The 25,663-nt window shown below is 39.0% G+C and overlaps 1 protein-coding gene across 2 annotated transcripts in view; it reads left to right on the top strand.

The window, feature by feature from the left end:
• GLRA1 (glycine receptor alpha 1) overlaps positions 1-25,663 on the top strand; it is a 102,384-nt gene that overhangs the window by 21,016 nt on the left and 55,705 nt on the right. For both annotated transcript variants that reach the window (XM_060765493.2, XM_060765494.2), the window contains exon 2: positions 13,308-13,438. In XM_060765493.2, coding sequence (XP_060621476.1) covers positions 13,308-13,438 — 131 coding nt within the window. The remainder of the gene's footprint in view (positions 1-13,307; positions 13,439-25,663) is intronic.

Raw genomic sequence — 25,663 nt, forward strand, 5'->3', positions numbered from 1 at the left:
TAATAGCAGAGGATGTGTGAAAATGTTCAAAGTAGTAGAGCCATTTAATATTAGATGCATATACAGGCAGACCCCAAGTTATGAACGAGATAGGTTCTGTAGGTTTGTTCTTAAGTTGAATTTGTATGTAAGTCAAAACAGGTACATTTTTAAGTATAACTCCAGCCAAACATATAAGCTTTGGATAGCGCAGGGAAGGATTGACACCACTATGGAGTTTGTTTTGCTGTCTGTGCATATGTTCAGAATATTTCATCTCAATTTCTATCCCTGTGATAATTGGATTTGGAAAAATTTGTTTTGCTGTAGAAATAAGGATTGGTGAGAAAGCTTCAAGGGGGGCCCTACCAGACAGGCCCTATATCCCAGGACCTGATCCCAGGTTTTCTGCTTTAAACTGCATTATAATAGTGTCCACTGCCAGATAATTTGAGATAAATAGAAATCCTGTCTGGAAGGGCCGGAGACACCTTTTTCCCATGATAACTCTTCCCGCAGTGAATTTCTATTCCTAGAGGTAGATTTCTCTTACTTCTTGTTGTCTTCTGTTGTTAACTATGAGACATTTGTAAGTCAGATATTTACCTGTATACTGTAGAACTGATACACACGACTCAAAGCTATGGAATCCTAGGAGCTGTAGTTTGGAGGCACCAGCACTCTTTGGCAGACCTTGTATATCTTCTGTGTTCTTCTTCATTAATAACTTCTGCCACTCTGATATTCCTTGGCCACACATGTTCTGGTTTTCACCTGTGAAATGTTGGAAGGTGTGCAAAACTGATGGGACAGAGGAAGAGATTGTTTTATATAGTAAGATTTTTTGGAGGGGGGAATTATCTGTTTTTATTCAAAAGAAAAACCTTTTGGCTCAGAATTTCTTGCCACTGATAAACAGTAGACAGAATTTTCCTTCAGAACATTTTCACTTGCTGGGCAGATGGACTACCTGACATAATTAAAGTGTTACTGTGGCATTAGTTCACTCACAGAATGGAAACACACAGAGGACTCATGCTGAACTTATACTCTGATACCCCCAGGATCATGTCATTCTCTCTGCCTGTCTGGACATATAAGTAGTGGAAAACAGGCACTTTATTTGGAAACAAGGTCTGTTTTTAACAGCTGCAGTGCATAGAGGATTTTTAAAAGAGCTTCATTTCTTGAATTTTTGTAGTGAAGGTAATCTAAACTTCTGAAGCCCAAGCAAGGTGACCTACAGTGGAACCCCAAAGCACTTTCTGAGGAGAGGCTAGGCTTTCCAGTGGGTGCAGTGGATTAGAGTAAGCAGATGATCTCCAACAAACAGATAGGGATGAGTGGTGGGAAGCCACTTTGAAACATGACTTTAGGGGCTTCAAGTTACATTTGTGTCTGTTGCCAAGTCTGGCTGGCACCTTTGGAGGGTTCCTATAACATACCCTTCATATGCAAAAGTGGGATGAAAGGCATACTGTCCTTGACAAAGCTGGAGGGTATATGAGCCAATAACCATGCTGATTGGAAGATTTTGGGAGCTGTAGTCCAGGAGAGTTACTTTACCAAGCTCAATTCATATTGCTCAACACTTCCAGCCGTGTAAAGAGAAAGTGGCAGTAGTGCTGCTGCCTCATCTATCTTCATCATTATCTCCAAACCATGATATCTATTTAAAAATCAGTCCTATCCCAGCAGTTCTTTCACATTCCCAAGCTATTTTAAACACATTAACATGGTGGAAAGGACAAAGGTTTTTTTATCAATCTTGGGCCCCTGGCATTCCCTCAACCACATTGGATGCTGATGCTAATTCCCCCTATTGTTGAACATATTTCATATTTCAATCTGCACCAGGATACATAAAATAGGGTGTATGTGTGCATGCATCTATTTTTTTATTTTTTTTATTTTCAATCAACAATTTGCTGTCAATATGACAGCAAGGATTTTGAAATTTCCCATCAGCAGACAGCATCCAGTATACCAGAGTGGTCACATACTTCTCACCGTGGTGAGAAGTGTTATCTTTCAATTTAAAAATGCCCATTCTCTCTCTATTTGCATATATGGGCACATGCAAATTCAGTACAAATCTATATCCTCTTTTTGCTCTTTTCAGAAAAGGAAATGTATCACTCGCTACCCCACATTTAACCAAATTAGGACTAGCATCAGATTATCATTTAAAATATGAAGCAAAATTATATTATGAAATAAATGTAACTGGCTAATCAACTTGCATTTTAAAAAACAAATAGTGTTACTCTTTTCTACCCAGAAATCAAATCTATTCACTAGGTAATCTGCTTATGCTAAGCTTGTTGAAAAATACACACACGTTTTTTCCCTGACACCTATGGCATAAAATGGGTAAACACTTACTGCAGTCAGAAGCTCATTTCCCAAATCTGGTCATTAGATGCTGAGGTAGACAGGAGATGTAGCTGAATCCCCCTCCCCCCCCCCCCCCACGGAACCATATTCCTGCTTTAATTTTTATATTTGGTAGCAAAAATTATTGTAGTAAGGCAGTCTTGCGTCCACCCAGAAACTTCATGTAACCCACTCCCAAGTTTAGTTTGCAGTCTAAATTCCAATTTAATCTGTCTTTTAATTAATTATATTGCTAAATGTGTTTTTAACCTTTAATTGCATTTTATTTATATTAGTGGTTTTCAGACTTTGGTCCTCCAGGTGCCTTGCTCTTTGACTCTCAGGATCTGTCCTCATTGGCCATGCTGGGCAGAGGCTTCTAGGAGCTGAAGTACAAATCGGATGGAAGATTAAACGTTGAGAATCCATTATTAACACTGTTGTAAATTTGCCACCATAATGTAGTGGTTTCAGCATTAGATTAGAGAAGTCACCCTCTCAGCCCTAGAAGGAGGCAATGGCAAACCTATTCTGAACCAATCTTGTCAAGAAAAATCTGTGACAGGGTGGCCAAAGTTTAGAAATGACTTGAAAGTCAACAACAACAACAACAACAACAACACATAGTCCATTTGGCTTTATTGTGTGCCACCCTGAAAACTTCAGATAGATAATAAAATATAAATATTTTAAAAATGAAAATAAATAATTCATCAAGAAATTGGTAAATGGAAGATATCCAATCTTTGGCCTAGAATCATAGAGTTGGAAGAGACCTCATGGGCCATCCAGGCCTCCCCCAGTATGTTACCAAACTCAGACAAATCTCAAGTGACAAGTGACTACAAAGGAGAATTTCTTGTGTGCTGCTTGTACTATGCATCCAGAGATAGCTATTAACCTCTTGAGACATGTGAAATGTTCCACACTGAACAGAAACAAGAAAGTTGATATTTAAAGTATCCCTTTTGCCCTTTTGTTCAAATTTGTTTTAACAATAAGGTTTTGGAAGGAACTGTATTCTCATGACCCAGAATAATAGCAGCAATGTGAATATGAATGGAAGAAAGAAGTCATGCGGAGTAACAGCATAGATCGCATTTGGAATCCTAGATCCTGCTTTTAAAACATGCTTTCAACCAAAGCATCACATACACAAACACAGAATTGTAAGAGTTGGAAAAGACCACAAAGGCTATCCAATCCCCTCTTAACCTTCCCTTCTCCAAGGAAAACATGCCCATCTCTCTAAACTGCTCCTCATAGGACTTGGCTTCCAGACTTTGACCATTTTGGTCACCCTTCTCTGGACATCTTCCAGTTTGTCAATATCCTTCTTGGATTATCATGCCTAGAACTGGACACAGGATTATGCCAGATGAGATCTGACCAACACAGAATAGAGTGAGACTATGATTTCCCTCAGTCTTGACACTATACTCCTATTGATGCAGCCTAGCATTCAGAGTCATATACACATCATTGTCAAGCCAGTAACATCGGCCATGAATGCTGGCTAAAGCCTATTAAACATCTTAATATATTAGATTTTACAAATTAAATACTAAAACATCATGTTTTACAAAAAAAACAATAGGAAAAGCAGTTCAATACACTATAGCATTATGTAGTAATTACTGTATTTATGAATTTAGCACCAAAACATCACAATCTATTGAAACAGCTGTGGATCCAGGCAGGAGGCAGACTGTGTTGGATAATACATAACATTTGATGAGAGAAGATTGGATAAGCAAGACTCTACTGTAATGTGGATTATCTGCCTTGATTATCTGGATTGTATGGCAGCATAGAAGGGCCCTTAGGTCCCTTCTACACTGCCATATAAAATTCAGATTGCCTGCTTTGACCTGGATTATATAGCAGTGTAGACTCGTATAATCCAGTTAAAAGTAGATAATGTGGATTATCTTTCTTGATAATCTGGATTATATAGCAGTCTAGAAGGGTTCATAGTCCAATACTCAAACTACTATAGGGATACCAGGGAATGAATCAGCAGACACTATTACAAAAACTGCCTTGAGGTACCGAACTGCAAATGTCTCTTAACCTTTGACTTCTAGTGAACTGAAGTGCTATATCCAAATGGATGTGACTAATCAATGGCTCAGAAAACGGGAACAAGAGCCAATGAATGGGTCATTTTTTTACCTCCTCTGAGGCCCATTCTATATATGTTTTTATATGTTCTAATGTGCTTTAATTTTAATTTATAAGCAGAGGAGCCTGAGGGGCTTTTGGATTTTTAAACAAGAGGACTAAGCAAGGCAGGTCTGCCTTTTGAGGGACTCATAGAATACTGCATTCCTTAGGTCTCAGAATATAGAGCAGTGTTTCTCAACCTGGGGGTCGGGACCCCTGAGGGGGTGTCAAAGGGGTCGCCAAAGACCATCAGAAAACATAGTATTTTCTGGTGGTCATTGGGATTCTGTGTGGGAAGTTTGACCCAATTCTATTGTTGGTCGAGTTCAGAACGCTCTTTGATTGTAGGTGAACTATAAATCCCAACAACTACAACTCCCAAATGTCAAGGTCTATTTTCTCCAGACTCTACCAGTGTTCATATTTGGGCATACTGAGTATTTGTGCCAAGTTTGGTCCAGATCCATCATTGCATGAGTCCACAATGCTCCTCTGGATATAGGTGAACTACAACTCCCAAACTCAAGGTCAATGGCCACAAAACCCTTCCCGTGTTTTCTGTTGGTCATGGGAGTTCTTTGTGCCAAGTTCGGTTTAAATTAATCGCCGGTGGAGTTCAGAATGCTTTTTGATTATAGGTGAACTATAAATCCCAGCAACTACAACTCCCAAATTACAAAATCAATCCTCCCCCCCCCCCCCAACCCCACTAGCATTCACATTTGGGCATATTGGGTATTTGTGCTCAATTTAGTCCAGTGAATGAAAATCTATCCTACATATCGAATATTTACATTACGATTTATAACAGTACTAAAATGACAGGTATCAAGTAGCAATGAAAACAATATTATGGTTGGGGGTCACCACAACATATGGAGCGGCATTAAGGGGTCACGGCATTTGCAAGGTTGAGAACCACTGATATAGAGGAAATGATTTTTTAGCCTTTTTTCTTATCTCATACATATCCTTGGGTTGTGTTTTTTTAAAAAAAACAATAACAACCCTAAAACAGTAAGATATTTGATTGCATCGTTCCCCATAGTCTTTCCTATGGCCCGTGGTTAATGAGAAGGAATCAGTATATTGCATTTTCTGGCACTTCTCTGCTGAACTGGCAGGATTCTTTGGGCACCAACTCATTTACTGTTTAATTGAATTTTTTTCCGCCCGGCTCATTTCCATGCAGAACCTCTTTTGGAATGCAGATTTATAGCCCGGTATTGATTCCCTCTTTTCCCATTTTCTCCTGAGCTTGCAAAGCACAGATACAGATTTTAAACCAACTACAGCCATTTCCCCCAGATTGCTTAGGGGAAGATATTTGCTCTCTAACGTAACTGTGTCCTTATTACTCGGCACACTCATGCATATGAGTGAGACAGGGGCTATCACTGTTTAAAGGGAATAGGAAATCCTTGTAACAAAGGAAGCTGTGCATGTACAGCTTTCACCATTCTGCAGGAGTGCCTACACCCTCAAATAGTCATTGAACCAAGGTTCAAGTATGGACCTCTTCAGGCATGTAGCTGTGGGGGGGGGGGGCTGAGGGGCTTCAGCCCCCCCCCCCCCTTGAAATTCTCATGGTGGTTCGCGAAAAGGCCTTACTGGTGCATTATTTAAACTGTTATGTTTATTCATATCATGATCTGATCACCATATTCAATATATCCCATATGCATGGGGGTATTGAGGGTAACGATACAAAAGGTTTGCTAGGGTAGACCCTCTTTCACTCAGATTCAGCCCCCACCCCCACCCCACCCCCACCCCGAAACAAACTCAGCCCCCCCCCCCCCCCCCGAATCGAAATCCTGGCTACGGGCCTGGACCTCATCAAAAGCTATTCTTACATTATATAATAGGAAATACATGGCTCTTCTAAAGAATCTGCTTGGCAGAATGTATTCTAGATATAAGACCTTATGGTTACCCAAAATTAAAATTGACTTGAAGCCAAACAACAACAAGAACAGCAGCAGCAGCAACAACAACAGCAACAAGTATGCTTCCTTAAACAAACAATAAATGAAATCATTCCCGAGCTGAAGGCATTTTTTGTGAAAAACCTATGCTGGCAAACAAAAATATATTCCTGATCATTTCTGTCATAAATTCTTCCTTCTGTTGGCAGATCAAGACTGACCTGAGGAAAGTCTTGAACAGAGTGCCACTAGCTTCTGTCTTGGGGCCAATGCTCTTCAATATTTTTATCAATGAATTAAATAATGAAACAAGTGAAATGAAACAAAAGGAAATTTAATGGAATATATGGAGAACAGACTCTGTGTCATTAATGTGGTTTGCAGGAAATTATTCCATTAATAATTTCCTGAAGGTCAAAGACAATATTCATGAATGTTAGGAGATTGGAATAGGAAGCCTTGTGTTTAATGATTTGCCCACAATTGCAGAAAGATTTCAGATTTTTGCTGGTCTGCTTCTTTAAATTTCCTGTACATTCTACCTCTGACTGTATGGTGAATTATTTAACTACAGGTTGTTTAATCTGTTTTTCTTGATATGAAAATTACTAGTAAATCGCAATTTTAAAATCAAGACAAGACTTGATTTATTTTCTGTATAAAAATGGTATAAACTGTACCAACTGTTTACTGGAAGATACACTCCGGTATACAATTTATCAACTGGTTGTTTTTTACCTTTTCTCTTCTTAAAATAAGAAAGAAAGTGGTATCTCAGCCCCCTTCCACACTGCCTTATATCCCAGGATCCAATCCCAGATTATCTGGCAGTGGAAACTCATATAATCCAGTTTAAAAGGAATAATTTGGGATCAGATCCTGGGATATAGGGGCCTCAGTTATCTTTGACCAAACTGTATTAGGCATTTTAAATTTTATGGGCATGTGTGAGTTTTTTTTTTTTTTTTAGTTTGGCTGGAATTCTCTATGCAGTACATTGCTATCTAAACATAGCTGTGGAGAGAATTCCAACCTTACCCTCTTCTATCCCCATTAACCAGTTGTCAGCTGCTGTGATAAAAGGGACCTGTATGACTGACACTCGGCATGTGGATGAATAACATTCCCACCTCCTCACACAAGCGATCTCCATTGCAGAAACAGATCTTTCTACACAACTGGATTATATGGCTGTGTGGATTCACATAATCCAGTTCAAAGCAGATAATATGGATTATCTGCTTTGATAATGTAGATTATATGGCAGTGTAGAAGATTCAGCATCCCTTTCTCGAGCTATGTACCCCCAAGCAAGGTAACATGAATATGAATTTGCCATTAAGCTTACATAACTTCTAAATAGGTTCCCAGTTTGCATTTTATACCCACTTTGTATTTTTAAACTTTTGTTAATATTTATGTTTTAACTGCTATATATTCCTATTTTTATGTTCCATAAAACCTTCTTTAGTATTTTATTTTTACATATATATTTAATTTATATTCTGCTTTTCTCTCATATGGAACTCAAAGCAGTTTTTGTCAAGCCTAAGGCCTTTTTATTGGCTTCTGGGAGAGAGTAGAATTCAAGGTGGAAGGAAGCTTTCTTTCTCTGCATCAATTTTGTTTATTAATCCATGCTGATGTAGGGCTGTCCAATGTGTGAAACCAAAATCCCTTCCTTCCATCCATCCTTCCTTTCCTTTGCTTTTTTAAATGGTAAACTAAATGGGTTGTGGTTATAAAACACAACAATTTCAGCCCATCTTAAGAGAAGAATGCCAAAGCATTTGCAACCATGACTCATTCATGGTCAGATTCAAAGTTGTCTCCCATTCACACTGCAGAATTGTAGCAGTTTGAAAGCACTTGAACTGCCATAATTCCATCCTATGAAATATCTCACAAAGTGACACATCCCAGAATTCCATAGCATTCGACCATGTCAGTTAATGTCATGTCAAGCTGCTATAATTCTGCAGTGGGGATACAGCCTTAGAAATGCAAACAGTTTCCTCTAGGTCTGGATACTTTCTTGACTCGCAAACCCCTCTCTGCCTCCCTGGCAGTAAAAATGCAATTATTAATACCACCATATTCTGAGGTTGCTAACTGCATTCCCTCCTCTCCTCTTGGGATGATAGACTTCTGGATTTCAGCAAAACATTTGATGAAATCCCCCATGATACTTTGAGTTGAATAAATGGGAAAATCCATCAGAGGGATGTATAATTGGTTGGAAAACCATGTTCAACCATAAATGGCTGTCCTTCAAATCTGACCTGAGGAAAGTCTTGAACAGAGTGCCACTCGCTTCTGTCTTGGGGCCAATGCTCTTCAATATTTTTATCAATGAATTAAATAATTCATTAAACAATGGGGCAGAGGGAATTCTTATCAAGTCTGTAGATTATACAAAAATGGTAGGGGTAGCTAACATATTAGAAGATAGGAACAGCATTCAAAAAAACCCTGATAAATTAGAAAAATTGGCTGAAACTAATAGAATGAAATTCAGGGACAAATACAAAATTTTATCTCTAGGACACAAAACTCAAATGCGCAGTGAAAGATCTTGCGTTGAATACAAGTTGAACCTGAGCCAGCAGTGATGCTGAAGTAAAGAAGGCAAATAATACTTCTTGCACTAATAATACTATGAATTACTGGAATCTTAGTTTACAAGATAAATAATAGTCCCACTATGTTCTGCATTTGTCAGGCCTCACCTGGAGTATTGTGTTCTGTTCTGTGTATTTCAGTTTAAGAAGGATATAGAAAGTGGAGTGAGTTCAGAGAAGGACAACAAGGATGATAAGTATGGAGAATAAAACATGATGAGGAAAGGTTGTAGAGAAGTCTGAAAAGCAACATGATTGTACAGTACAGTTCTTTAAATATCTAAACTGCTGTCATAGAGAGGAGGGTGCAGGATTGGTTCTCCACTTCCCCAGATATTAGAAGCAGGTCTAATTGCTTCAAGTTACAGGAGAATAGATTTAGATTGAACCTTAGAAAGAGCCTCTTGACAGGAGGAGCTGTTCAGTAATGAAACCAATCACCTAAAGAAGTGGTGAAATCTCTTTCTCTACATGTATTCAAAAAAAGGCTGAATGGCTAGCTGCTGGAGATGCTATTGCTGAAGTTCCTGCATTGAGTAGGAGGGCCTTTCCAACTCTATGACTGTGTAATTGATGAGTCTATAGAGGAGACTGGGCCCAAAAATTCAGCAAGCAGACAGTAGCGATAATGGTGGTGGTAAAGAAGAGGAAGAGGAAATGCATGAGTGGGGCAAACACTTTCTTGAGAACATCATATTTAAGGGCTTTCTGGAAATTGCATCTGCCTCTAACTTTTCAAATGCTCTCTAGCCAGCAAGAGTGGTCATTTGCACATCACCAAAGTAGGAAACAGTTCTGCATAAATTGTGCATGTACTAATCTACAAGAAGTTCCCAAAGTTACAGCAAGATACATTCTGTAGGTCTGTTCATAAGTCGAATATGTATGTAAGTTGGAACAGGCATATTTTTAAGTATAATAGCCAAAGGGTTTTTTTAAGCTTTGGATAGCATAGGGAATGGTTGCATCCCTGTGGTGTTTGTTTTGCTGTCTGTCCCTCCGTACAGAAGACTTCACCTCACTTTCTGTCCCTGTGATAATTTGATTTTGAAAATTGGGCTTGTTGTGGAAACAAAGATGGGTGAGAAGGCTTCAGTGGAGACACCTTTTCCCCATGATAACTCTTTCAGGAGTGAATTTTCCTTTAGAGGTATAAATATCTCATCCTTCCTTTTATCTCACCCACATTCTTAACTATGAGTTGGGTGTAAGTTGAATGTTTGTAACTCGGAGACTGCCTTATATGAACTAATACACAATTTGAAATAATGGCTGTAATATATATAATCATGCTATATGCAAGCTAGCATGGTGAAGTGGTTTAAGCATACTGGATACCATGTTTTGATTCCTCGCTGAGCCATTGAAGCCCACAGGGTGATCCTGAGCATGTTACATACTCTCCGCCTCAGAAAACCCTTAGTGTTTCCATCACTCAAAAACAACTTGAAGGCATGCAACAGCAATCACAGCCAGCAGCCTGTTTAGCTCAGCACTGTCCAGGAACACAGTGATGATAGCATAGCTACTTCTTCCAGTTCTGTTTTAAACTGGACTTAGGCTAAACAGCCTGCAGCTATATATCTGATCTCCCAACTATACCCTCCACTGGTCCATTATTCTTGTCAGGCAGGTCACGTAATGGGAACACACAGGTAGAAGATTAAATGATGCGTCCATCCAGCCCAAGGAGATAATAGGAGGCCTCGTAGGGATTAGCAGGTAACAATACACTTTTCTGAGATGTGCTCAGAGGTCGGCACATTTTACCATAATAATGCATCAGGAGAAATGATGATCGATGTATGCCTCTATTTGCCAGGAATGTATAGGGAAAAACAACTCATCAGAGAGATTCAAAATCATCTGAAACATTTCCACAATAGGCTCTTTGTTAATGATTTATACAAGTCTCATGCAATTTTAGTTCCTCGGTGCATTACTTAGCTCTTCCACTTTTAATCATAATGATGTGCTGTTCTCATATAGAAAGAAAAGGCAGTCCTTATTGATAAAGCTTTTCAAAGTTGAGCCAGTAACTCAAGTGGAGACATGAAAGAAACTCGTGGAGATATTAGGCCTAGAGGTCAACCGGATTTCTTCATGCTCCACATGCTTCTAAAAATGAGGGCATGACTTTTGTTGCTTTGTTCCTGACAGGACGCTTCTTTGGTTAAACTTGTCTCCTGGAGCTGAGCAACGTATGACTCACTAGATGTTGTTGAACTGCAAATTTCTCCAGTACTAGCCAAGACAGCCAATGGTGAAGGATGATAGGAGGTTCGGGCCAATTATATTTACAAAACCCAGGTCTGTTATGTATATCTTTCAAGACAGCCTGTGCAATTTCCAAATTACAGCCCAGATCCGAAAGTAGCCTTGTACAACTGAAAAGAACAAATAAGTATCTCAAATTTACTGATGTCATAAGACTTTAAGTCTGAGTGCCTTTCACATATTAACAATTAGTTAGCTGATTGGACTACTATAACACATTCTACTTGGGACTCTTGAAAAGTGCTCAGAAGCTACAGCTATTGCAAATACAGCAAAGAGATTGGTGTCAGTTGTTCATGTTACAAAACATATAACACTGGTCCAGCAAGAATGACTTCTGAACTCAATTCAAGGTACTGGTGTTGACCTACAACGCCCTAAATGGTTTTGGGCCAGAATATCTGAAAGACCGTCCCTTCCCATATGAGCCTAACTGAAATTTGAAGTCATCAGAGGAAGCCCTGTAGTGTATCCCAACACTTCATGAAATTAGGTTGATATGATCATGTGACAGGGCTTTCTCTGTAGCATCATCCAGACTATGGAATTCCCTACCCAAGGAAATTGGGCCTAATCTCATTCAAGCTTCTGGCAGCAGCCAAACTGTACTGTTTCACATAGACTTTAATATTTGAAATTGTCAGTTTTAAAATGATATTTCCAAGTGAGAGACAGAATTGCATAGTAGTTTGAGCATCTGAGATCAGACTTCAAATCTCTATTCAGCCATGAAAATCCACTGGAAAACCTTGGGCACATCACACTCTCAGCCTCAGAAAAAAGCAAGGACAAACCCTCTGTGAACAAATCATGCCAAACATGCTCTATGATTGATTCATCTTACAGTTACCATAAATTGGAAATGACTTGAAAGCAAACAACAAATGGATGGCCAGGACACCTTTGCTTTATGATGGTTCAATGTATACAAACTTTGTTTCTTACAGGAAAATAATTTCAAAATTGTATATAAAATTACCTTCGGGCTATGTGTATAAGGAAGCATTCATGAGTCACAACTCCAAGATACCTCATTAGATACATGTATGCAAATACAGACAGATATTCCAACATCTGGGGGGGGGGGGATCCAAAATTCAAAACATTTTTGGTCCCAATCATTTCAACCTGTATCATAGTATTTAAAGTGTATCTTTAGTATTTGAAACATTTTTAAAGTTTTGTGTTTTTACTGTTTTCACTGCTTTTATTTGTTCATCACGCCAAGATACCTTGTTGACTGGGAAGTGATATAGAAACAGTGTGAATAAATATTTAATGAATAAACCTGGAGGGAGGATTGCTAACATTAAATCAGATCTCTATGGTTGTATGTTTCAACCTGAAATGAAATACTTGGAGGTGCTTTGTTCTCAACACGGCTGCCAAATTTCCTTACCAATGATGTAGGAAAATCCTCCTTCCCTGAAGCCTCCCATGCTGGGCAGGAAATTTCAGCTCAAGCTACCTATTCAAGCAAAGGGAAGCTGTCATAGCTCACACACCCTACTAACTCTAGAAATGAAAATGTCAACATGCTGCATGCTCTCTCTTCTGCTATTTGCCATGTAATTACATGGTAATTGATGCACCATCATAAAACCTAGATAATCTCAAAGTGTGTTTTCCCACCAGAATCGAATGCTAAAGTTCACATTTTTTTATTTAAGTGATACTCGGAGTCTGTACCTAAAATTAGCAGAGGGATTTTCTTCTTTATCATTTGTCTTGATCTTGGGTAGCATTTGGGATTCCATGTTCAGGAATGTTTGGTCTGAGCAAACAAATTAGCAGAGACCAGCTTCAATAAGAATCCACAGCAATATTTGTCAGGGCTTCTAGCTGCAAAGAATTCAGATCCTAAACCATCACAACCAGAAGGTGAAAGGAGGGGAAAAAAACAGCAAGAGAAGGAGGACTACTAATGAAATCTCTGTTTGCTTTCTTGTTTTTGACTCAGCCTTGCTGCTTCCAAAGAAACTGGAGCAGCAGCCCGATCAGCTCCTAAACCAATGTCCCCTTCAGATTTCCTGGATAAACTGATGGGAAGGACATCAGGATACGATGCCAGAATCAGGCCTAATTTTAAAGGTATGTAGTCACACTCTCATTCTTTTCCTTTCAGTTTTGTTTGGGATCACAACATGAATGCTGGGTTCCTTTTAATCAGATTCTATTTGTGGAACTACAAATCAGATTCTACTTGTGGGACTACAATGCACAATTATCCTCCCTTTTAATGGATTACTGCCTTCTACTCTCCAGTTCTTCCTGTGAAGCTACACTAGAGCCACACATGGAGTGAGGGCTGAATGGTAGAATAAACTGTAGCAATTGAAATGCTGAATTTTCCTCTACATTTTTATGAAAAAGATAGAAAACCTGAAAATTAAAAAAAAAAAACAGAAAGTCAAGGAGAAAGAATATAATCAAGTCCCTTCTCTGTCATGCTAGTTTTCTATATGTATGAAACAATTTTGGTGTTTTTGTATTTGGGGATATTGTTTTATTTTTGTGTGTGTGCTTCCTCCTTATATCCTAGAACCTCATTGCTAGCTCATTTTTGTGCATATGTATATCCAGTTTGTTTTTTAAAAAAAAATTTGAAGAGACTCCCAAAATAGGCTTGAGAAGGAAAAACATAAAATACAAACAGTTGCTTTCTTGGAGGCAAATTGTTGTATTCTTTTTTTTAAAAAAATTATTCAGAAATAGAGAAAAAGTTGAAAAAAACTTAATACCGTCACCTGACATAAAATTAGCCAGCACGATTAGTAACCTACAGATGTGAGAGCTGGACCTTAGGGAAGGCTGAGCGAAGGAAGATAGATGCTTTTGAACTGTGGTGTTGGAGGAAAGTTCTGAGAGTGCCTTGGACTGCGAGAAGATCCAACCAGTCCATCCTCCAGGAAATAAAGCCTGACTGCTCATTGGAGGGAAGGATACTAGAAACAAAGTTGAAGTACTTTGGCCACATCATGAGGAGACAGCAAAGCCTAGAGAAGACAATTATGCTGGGGAAAGTGGAAGGTAAAAGGAAGAGGGGCTGACCAAGGACAAGATGGATGGATGGCATCCTTGAAGTGACTGGACTGACCTTGAAGGAGCTGGGGGTGGTGACGGCCGACAGGGAGCTCTGGCGTGGGCTGGTCCATGAGGTCACGAAGAGTAGGAGACGACTGAATGAATGAACAACAACATTAAACATGTATTGAACACACAACTACTCAAATTATTCTACAAACCTCATATTGGGGGTCTGTTTATTTTAACTCATTTTCCTGCTCCCTTTAGAAAAAAACTATACATCTGAACTTATACATTTAATAGCACTTATCTAGTTCATTAATCCTAAAGGCTCAAAGGGTAACTGAATTCCAATCCCCATATTTGTCTGGAAAATGTGGATTTGGTCATCTTGTTTAGAAATTTGAACCAAGTGAAAGTTTCCAGTGCTGCATAAGTTTTGTGATGTATGCACATATCTCTTTTAAACACCTACCTTCATGCATCTAGGGCCCCTTCCACACTACCCTCTATCCCAGGAAGTTATCTCAGGGCCATGTAACCCAGAATATCAAGGCAGAATAACCCATGATATCTGCTTTGAATTGGAATATCTGAGTCCACACTGCCATATATCCCAGTTCAGATAATGTGGGGTTTTATTCAGCTGTATGGAAGGGGGCCTAGATTACCTGCTTTAAACTGGATTACATGAGTCCCCACTGCCAGAAACCTGAGATAAACAGATAATCTTGGGATCAGATCCTGGGATATAGGGGCAGTGTGGAAGGGTACTGGGATTACAGTATATATAGATGCTGTTAAGGCATATGTAGACACATATTCTTCTTCCACCTTTTACATACATGATGGAACAACACCACACTATCTGCATTCATATCATTTCCCCTTCAACAAACCTGCTGGTTGTTAGATATGCTTTCATATCATATGGGAAAAAATATCTTTAACAACCAAGCTATCAGCATTTACTACATCAGCCTGCATTTTGCCAATGCAACTGTAATCTAGCCAAAGGAGTGACTTTGTAGGAAAGCCTGTTTATAACCCAGCATAAAATCCATTCTGAGTAAGCAACATATCTGATGGGATGGCTGGCTCTAGCTGACCTTGTACCATCTGAATGTGCATTTTATTGTTGAGGCCCGTTGAGTCACACAAAAGGACCACAGTGCATTAGGGGTGAAATAATTAGCACAAACCAATGGAGGGCTTGGGGGAGGTGGAAGGCTGCCGAGCAGAAATAAAAGTTCCTATTTTCTCATGACCATTCCTCACATCCAAATTTAGCTGATCGCCAGTAATGAGCCTTGAGCCATTGAGCTTCTGAACATTGACTTAACCACGAAGACATGCAATGTCGGGTGCCCCCGTTCCAGAAAGAGCTGGGCTCTCACAGCTGCCACTTCCCTGGAGCCACTTAGCAGCTTATGAACAGAGCAGACACGGCTGTGACTCAGACTGAACTGTCTCCTTGCATCTCACAGGGTTGTCGTGTGGCCGGTAATGAACTGTTGGCCAAACACTCACCTACATCCAGCTCAGCCATTCTCCTTGCAGTACTCTAGTTCTCCATCGTGGTACAGGAATATTCTATCCTTCATTTTAATCTAATTTCAATTCAGGAAAACTAGGTGAAAATGTGTTTAAACATTTAACTTCTTGCAGGAAAGACATTGGGGTATGCATCTACACTGTAGAATTAATGCAGTTTGACACTACTTGAACTGCCATGGATCGATGCTACTGAATCCTGGGGTTTGTAGTTTGTTGGGGCACCAGCTCTCTTCGGCAGAGAAGGCTAAATATCTTGTAAAACTGCAGTTTCCTGGGTTCCATAACATTGAACCATGACAGTTCAAATGTTAGTGTCAAACTGCATTAATTTTACAGTGTAGATAAAGGCTGGGTGACCTTGGGCAAGTCACACTACCAGGAATTTCTTGTCCAACTTTGGGGCAACTAGCCAAAGACAAAGAGTATATTCTTGTTGAGTCACTATTTTAGCATTTAAAAAGGTTATGTTTTCTCTTTTCATTGATGAATAAAACACATCAATTGCTTTCCATACCACTGCCTTCCCTTTACTTCCTTCAGTGCAACGAGTCCCTTCCACTTCTGTTTTTTTATGCCAGCAGGCATGTGGTGTCATTGGAAATTATTTTCCTCCTCTTCCTCTTTCCTCCTTCTCAATCACTATTTCCAAGCAGGCTAATTTCTTTTTTGTTTTTCTATTTTGTTTCTATTATTTTACTGACAAAAAACCACAATATGTCACAGCAAATGAGATATATATGCTTGATTTTGTATCATAAAATCAGAAGTTAAACACTTCCCAAGCATCTAGGACTGTGTGATGTATATTATTATTATTATTATTATTATTATTATTATTATTTCATATAATATTATAATATTCTATTATTATTATCATATTGCCTTGATTGTGAAACTAAAGTAAATGAGATAGCTGGAGATTGGAAAAGAGTGTACATTATAAAAAAAGAAATTGGCCCTTTTTCCAGTCTCCAGCAATGCATGAGCATATGCATGTCAAGCTGAACCATCATGGTTGGACATCAGCTTAGCTTAGATATGAAATGGCACCAGATAAATAACAATAATATTTTGTGCCCTCTTGACAGTTCTTTTTCTTGTCCTTCTCTTCCAGTTGTTCTTACAAACCCATGCAGATATGACCTTTCAGTGACATGGACCAAACAATCTTTTTTCCCTTTCGTTTGAGTCTTTTGTCACCTGCATGCATTGTTCCAGTAGGTACCTCACCTCCCCTTTGACATACTTAACTAATTTAGAGGTACCCAACCATCAGAGGGCCTTTACCCTGGCATGATGTCATGCCCTCCCATCACTTGTACACAGGGATCAGTATCAGAAGACTCCCTACCTGGAGAGACTGTGCCCCTGTGACTCTGGACACATAGAAACTACCAAACATGTGCTCCTCCAGTGACTGTTTTACAGAGACGCTTAAACTAGTCTCATCTCACCATTGCTATATAAACACCCAGGGCACTCGGGACAATTTTACACCACACTGTTGCTCTCAGATACCAACTCTGTTATAAACTATGTTGCCAAGTTCTGTTTGGCAGCGCTTAAAATTTGCCAGGTGACGACTGGTACCACAAGTTAGCATTCTAACTTATCAGAGAACTGTAACTATACATATATTTAATATTTCCTCCCCCTGGTCTCATTGACCTGTGTCTGACTGTACCCCTCCCTCCTTATGCCACCTCATATTCCTTAAATGTTCCTAACCCTCCCTCCAGATTTTCTTCCCTTTTCCTTTCTCTCTAGCTTTTTCCCTTCAGTTAGTATATTGTGTTTGAGCTTTTTAATATAATTTTATATTTAGCTTTTAGTTTAGGTTTTAATGATTTTGTGCTTTTATCAGACTGGTCTATGACCATAATAAAGAAAGATTTGATTTAGAGAAATAGGAAAATAAAGAGCTAAAATTCTGAACTTTAAAGGCTACTCACTAGCTACTCATTAAGATTCATCATTGTAATTTTCCAAGCTCTAGTCAAATTCACATAAAGAATAAAATCTACAGCAGATATTTGAAAGGTTGTCACGAGGACCTGGCAATCCCTTAAAAAGACAGTAATCCATAGCTTACTGTAACATGCAGATAAGCCTACAGTCATTTTACTTGGATAAATTTTAATCAGTGATAGGCAACACCTGGATTAATTTGGTGTCTGGACATCACAGATGGCCAATCTGTAATACCAAAAAAGAAGAAAAGACATGCATACCCTATGCTTTTAGAAGAAATTTTTGAATACTCACTATTGTCATTTAAAGAGAAATAAAACAAAAAGAACATGTGAAAAAGATCTTGAAGTCTTAGCAGACAAGTTGAACATGAAGCAGCAAAGTGATGCAGCATCTTAAAAGCCAGTGGAATTTTGGGCTGCATCAAAAGGAGTACGGTATCTAGATCAGGCATGGGCAAACTTCGGCCCTCCAGTTTTGTGAGTTGCAGTCCAAACACCTGGAGAGCCAAAGTTTGCTCATGCCTGATTTAGATCAAGGAAAGTCATGGTGCCCCTCTATTCTGCTTTGGTTAGACCTCACCTGGAATACTGTGTCCAATTCTGGGCACCACAATTTAAGAGAGATGTTGACAAGCTGGAAGATGTCTAGAGGAGGGCAACTAAGATGATCAAAGGTCTAAAGACCATGTCCTATGAGGAGCATCTTAAAGAACTGGGAATGTTTAGCCAGCAGAAGACAAGGTTGAGAGGAGACATGATAGCCATGTATGCATATGTGAAATAATGTCATAAGGAAGAGGGAGCAGGTTGACTTTCTGCTACCCTGGAGACTAGGACTCAGAGTAATGGGTCCAAATTACAGAAAAGGAGATTCCACCTGAACATTAGGAAGAACTTCCTGACTATGAAACTGTTCAGCAGTGGGATTCTCTGCCTTGGAGTGTGATAGAAGCGCTTTCCTTGGAGGCTTTTAAACAAAGGCTGGATGGCCATCTGTTGGGGGTACTTTGTGCTTTTCTTGCATAGTATGGGGTTGGACTGGATGACCCATGTGGCCTCTTCCACTCTATGAATTCAACCTAGCCACGAAGCCTGGGAGCAGTATACTCATTCAGTCTACAGACGGTCTCCAAGTTACAAACATCTGATTTACAAACATCCTACTTACAAATGACTCATAGTTAAGAATGGAGCCAAAACAACAGAAAGTGAGAGAAAGCTTACCCTAGGAAGAGAAATCACTCCTGAAAGAGTTATTGTGGTGAAAAGGTGTCTTAACTGAAGCTTTATCACCAGTCCTTCTTTCCACAACTAGCCACATTTTTCAAAATCCAGTTGTCACAGGGACAAAAAGTACAGTAAAATCTTCTAAACAGGGTCACAGACAGCAAAATAGACATCACAGGGGTATAACCATTCCCTATGCTATCCAAAGCTTAAAAAATGACATGAGGTCACACTAAAAATGTACCTGTTTCAACTTACATACAAATTCAACTTAAGAACAAACCTACAGAACCTCTCTTGTTCATAACTTGGGAACTGCCTGTATTCCTTGTTTAAGCTTTCCCTACTTATGGGCCTCTGCCTTTGAGCAGAATATGGATTAGATAGTCCCTCAAACAGGAGAATGCCTTCAACTAAAGGTCAGCCCTTCAAAGAGAAGGCTGTCTTCAGTAAATTACAAGAGATTTCAACATCAACCTCATACAATGAAAGGCAACTGTGCAAAAGCAATTCAGCGGCTGCTGCGTAACTCTGGACAACCTGAATTCTTCCCTTTTCAGTTCTTCACCTTTAAAATGGGAATCACAATTTCTTTATTGATAGAGCTGTTGTAAAAGGTTGTATAATATTAAGCACTTAAAGTAAAATTAGAATCACCTGTTTATAAGTGATACAAGTAATTATACAGAAACTAACTACAAGGGTATCTACTTCTGCCTTTATATGGACTCTTCTCACACAATTATGCCATATTAGGTATTTTTCAGAAAGAGGAGCCAGTAAATTGTACAAAAATATGAAATACAAAGAGCAGTAGTCTTTAATGTTCTTAATGCAAATGGCAACAGCAACACGGTGTTTCTGTGTTCTCTGCCCTACCCATAGGACAAAACCTCATTCTCATGGTTCTATCCCACCGTTCATTTCCAGCAGGGCATTTCATTTTTCTTCAATTCCATCTCAGACTTCAATTTTCCTTCTCCATCTCCACACTAATATGGCTACAGGATATGATCAGTCTTCACTAGGCTGTGAGGGAAATCCACCAACCTTTCTTGACTTTGGTACTTCTGAGCTTACTGATGTTTGTGTATGTGCGAACCTCCAAGTTGCCTGTTGATTTATGTTGACCCCTTTAATTCCGTGGTTTTTTTTAGTCAAGGAGTATTCAGAAGTAGTTTTGCCAGTTCCTTTGAAATATAGCCTACAGCGCCTGGTATTTTCCATCCAACTAATAACCAGAGGTGGCTCTACTTAGTTTCCACAATTGGATAGGATGTGATGCCTTTAGATATTTCACTCTTAATTCTCATTGAACCTATTTTGTCTGTAGTCCTATTGGCACTGGGAATTGATGGATTAGCATATATCTGCTCTACCACAGTTTTGCACATCTTCATTTACAAGGCTGTTCCATCCTATTTTGGCCTCAAACTGCAGAGGTTATCACACACACACACACATATACACAGCAACCCTTCCTCAAAATACACGTAAATATTAATTTCTATAGGAAACAAACATAATATCCCTTTTGAATACATTGTGCCTTAAAATGTGTGTGTGTCATTTAAAAAACATGAACCATGTCACAAAATTTGTGGAAGTGTCAAATCTAAAGGATATCAGTAAGTATCTGCTGTAATAAAATAGCCTTGGCTCTCATAAATCAAATAAATGAGAATCTGATCCCAGTTCATTTCAAACATGCAGACTGAGCAAACCCCTTGAGTGTCCTTAATTGACACTCACCACCTGAGTTCTCTTATGAGAGAGAGAGAGATTGAGATTCTGATGTGTGAAATATTTTATAATCCTTGCCTCACTTTCCCCAGAGACAGGTGGGACATGTTGCAGATGGGGGACTGAACCTGAGACATGGAGTCTCATCCAGGGCCAGTCAACAAAGTTTAAATGCCTTCCTCCCAACAGTGCAATTTTCATTGGCTTTGTAACTATCTTCCATGAACCACAATTAAATTTGGCATCCAACAATAGAGAAGGCTTCAGTAACAAAGAGGGGATTAAATCAATATAGGGTTAAAAGAAATACACCACAGGAATGTCTCTCCACCTCAGCATGCACGTATACACAAAAGAAATGAAACTTTAATATTTAATGAAATATATACATTACCCTCCTGCTGAAGGCAGTCATATTGTAATTTTGTTCAAGATAATTTAATTTCAGATTTATTTCAATGAAGTACACCTCCCCCGTGGGGGCAGTTTTCTGGCATAGTCTGTCACACATAAATCAGTATCCAATTTATATGAAAGTCACACCAGCAGCTTTGCAGTGTTCGGGTTGTAGCTGTCCAAGCCCATCATTTAAATGAACCAGCAATAAATAACATAGGCATTTTAGTGGTTTAGATGGAAATGAAACCAAGACCATGGCTATACAGGGTCAGTCTCTCACTTTCTGTTACTTAAAACTAAAAGCAAGAGACCCTCTGAGGCAAAGCACGCAATACCCATATTTTAAATATTTGTTGTGAACTAAGACAAATAGTCTGAAGTGAGAATATGAAAGCGATTGAGAGAGTGCAACTCATATATTTACATTCAAAGTTGTGACTCAGCTATATTGATTCTCCAATAAGGGTGCAAATCGTTTCCCCACAAGGTAGTCCAATTTTTTTCCTGTGCTGGAATCAAAGCTTGGAAAATAATTTTTAAAAGGTAATGTTATAGTCTCAGATAGGAAACCTATAAAAAGTTATTGAGGGCTTTTAGTTCATTATTACTATGTTTAAACATCTAATTCAACTCTATTCCTATTAGAAAGGAGAAAAACTAAACCATACCAATATTAACTTGCTGTTTGAATTAAGATCCTGGCTAGAAGGAAGCTGAAAAATTATATACATTAGTTAACTGTGTAGGCCTGCCAGAAGATATGGGTCTTCAGTTGGCTCTTAAATTCGATCAGCTCATTTAGCTGTTGGTACTCTTCCAGCAGATCATTCCACAATCTTGGGGTGAATGATAATAAGATCTCTGGGTGACAGTTAGCAGCTGGGTCCTGCTGGTTGGAGTAAGCATCCGCCACAGGACCTCAGTGTCCTAAAGGGCAGATTGTGCAGATGAAGGCAATCCTGTAGGTAACTTAGAACCAAACTATATAGAACTCACACAATTCCACATATTCAGAAAGTGTCAAAAGAGGCTTGTGTGTACCAGAGTATGTGCATAGTGTTTCTTCATGTAAAGAAGCATTTGGACCTAATCAAAGTCCCTCTTCCATGGAGGAGCCTGTTATGTTTGCATTCACAAGAATTTGAAATCGCTTCTCATTCTGGCCAGAACTGCAAATAGTTGGAGACATAGCCACTGGTCATATTTATTGGTAATGAGAAGGGAACAAAGCTATCCCTATAGCTCTCCACTTGCACATATTCTTTCTATGACATCTGAATGCCTACATCTGATTTATTTATTTATTTATTTATTTATTTACTGTATTTGTATACCGCCTTTCTCAGCCAATTGGCGACTCAAAGCGGTTTCCAACAAATCAGTATACATAAAACATAATAGATAAAAAACATTAAACAATATAAGAGCATCAAAAAAACAATAAAAGCAACATAATCAGTGTCTCATTATTCTGAAGCATTGTCCAATTCCATTGTCAGGTCATTCGATTTCCTATATTAGCTACTCTGTATTTGTAAACGCTTGCTCAAATAGCCACGTTTTAACTTGCCTCCGAAACGTCAGAAGGGAGGGAGCAGATCTGATTTCCCTAGGGAGGGAATTCCATAGCCGAGGGGCCACCACTGAGAAGGCCCTGTCTCTCGTCCCCACCAAACGTGCTTGTGACAAAGGCAGGACCGAGAGCAGGGACTCCCCAGATGATCTTAAAGTCCTCAGTGGTTCATAAGGGGAGATACGTTCGGACAGGTAAGTTGGGCCAGAACCGTTTAGGGCTTTATAGGTCAAAGCCAGCACTTTGAATTGGGCCCGGTAGCAAACTGGCAGCCAGTGGAGCTGGCGCAACAAGGGGATTGTATGCTCCCTGAGCGCCGCTCCTGTTAACAATCTGGTTGCTGTTCGTTGGACTAGTTGAAGCTTCCGGACCATCTTCAAAGGCAACCCCACATAGAGAGCATTGCAGTAGTCTATACGGGATGTAACTAGAGGGTGGACTACCGTGGCCAAGTCAGACTTCCCAAGGTATGGGTGAAGCTGGCGCACAAGTTTTAACTGTGCAAATGCTCCCCTGGTCACCGCCGAGACCTGAGGTTCCAGGCTCAGCGATGATCACAGGTCCTTTCACACTTTACAGTTTAGAGCACTATAATTCCGTTTTAACTGACATCGTTCCATCCTATGGAATCCTGGAACCTGCAATTCGGGCACAGGCCTTTAGAATTCTCAAGCAGAGATCTCTAGTGTCTCCTCAAACTAAGCAAAGGAATTGTTAACCGCCATGGAAATGATCCACCAGGTCTGATAATGCAGTGCCAGGCTTACAGCAGCCAAGCAGAGCAGCTGTTGTCACTCAAGGTCTCTACTCTTCATGGAAGTAAATTGATATTTTAAAGAAATCAAATTAGATTGAAGAAAGACAGTGGTATCAGACTATCTGGCAGGAATTTGGAAGTTCTTCTAATTGAGTCAGAGAGACAATCAAATTGAGTAAGCATATAGAAGTGGGGGGGGGGGGGGGAGCTCAAGACTTCTATTGACCTAGATGTGGGCCACAACTAACCACAGAAAGATCTACTGAATTAATAGTTGAATGGTGAATTCACAAAATGGTCACCAAATAGTGATAACACAACATCAAATCTTGATTTAATGGATCTGTTCTAGTTGGAACATTTAATAGGATTCAACCCATTGATATAACAAAATAAATCACATGCACTGAGTGAATGCTATAAACCACCCTAAAGAACTAAAAATGGTCTCCTCTCTCCTCTACTTTAAAAAGCTTTTTAAAACGCATCTATGCACTTTAGTCTATGGAGAGGAGGAAGATTAATTACACCTTATATATATATATATCCCCGCCTAGTTACTGAATACCTACCTTCGTTACTTAGCTGTACATCATCTTAGCTCTAATAATTTCTGTCAAATTTTAAAGAGTTTTTAAGAATTTAATATGTTGTAAATGTGTGGAATGTCTGATGTAATGTTTATTTCAGCTGTTATTTTTAGAATGTTATTGTTCTTGTTTTGATTTGTAATATGTTATTCTTGGCACTCAATGTTTTCCACTGTGTTTTCTATTTCTTGAAGCCACCCTGAGTTCCTTCGGGGAGATAGGGTGGGTTATAAATAAAGCATTGTTATTATTATTATTATTATTATTATTACTATTACTATTACTTTACTTTTTGTTACTAACTGAATGACATCTGCTAGACATCTGTTAGACTGGAATATAGTGCTAAAACCGGGAAGTGTGAATGGGCCCTAAATCTGGAAATTTTAAATTTGTGGGGAAGTTGAATATTCCCAGAGGTTGCTAAATCAACTGACTGAAGGAAACTGTAAAAACCAATTTGTACCCATAATGAGTGTAAAATACAGATCTTGATTGAGGAGGGAGAGTACATAAAGGAGGAACTCACACTGTAATCCTGACTTAAGATCACGTTAGTTTATCCCTCTTTGAACACTGTATCATAATGCATCTTGAGATTATCAACAAGTAATTCAGTGTGCCCACTCAGAATCTATGGCATAAGGCATGCATCAGCACCATGGAAAAGGAACGAGGAAACATCCTTTAACATGACTGATGCACCCTCATGGCTGCCAGGGATCATAGCTTTCAATACAGCCATAGTTAGTAAAAATGTCAAAGCATGAAGTTCAATTCCTGTACCTGAACTGCCAGCAAAAAAACTATGGGAAACATTTGTTCTCTATTCATATCTGAGGAATATCAACATGTTTTGAAAGAAAAGTATCTAATGCATTTAATCTTGAGGCCTTCTAGCCTATAGCTTAAGCAATCCTATCATATTGCCAGTTTCCCCCAAAGGAAAAAAATGCAACAGCTCATACATTTCTTTACATTTATGTTGCACCTTGTTTTAAATTAGCAGAAGACTAGGGAAATGACTAGTGATAATTTAAGGGAGAGTGAAACTCATTCAAAAGAAGGAAAACAAGGTTTTATCCACAACCATGTCTGAGATGTTCTTCTTGGCTACTTATTTTATTGGGCAAATCCAATTGTTAGTCCCAGTTTCAGTAGACCCATTGAACCAATAGAAATATTTATGTAAGCTCTATTGATTCAGTTGATCCAGTAGCAATTGGATTTAACCCATTATATTTATGTAATGTAACATGTTTCTGAAGAGCTCCTGAATTCAGAATTAAGGAAGAGTTTCCTTTTATGTCAACTGATTTTTTAAGCCTGTTACCAAGAAGCAGTAACTCAAGAAAAAGGAGACAGAGACCTATAGATATAGGGAGCATTGAATGTCCTGATTAGATTTTGGTTCCTACCAAAATGGCATCACTTCTGTTTCAAAACAAATTTTGTTACCTCCACATTTTC

This window comes from Anolis sagrei, chromosome 2, assembly GCF_037176765.1.
Source record: "Anolis sagrei isolate rAnoSag1 chromosome 2, rAnoSag1.mat, whole genome shotgun sequence".
Taxonomy (NCBI): Eukaryota; Metazoa; Chordata; class Lepidosauria; order Squamata; family Dactyloidae; genus Anolis; species Anolis sagrei.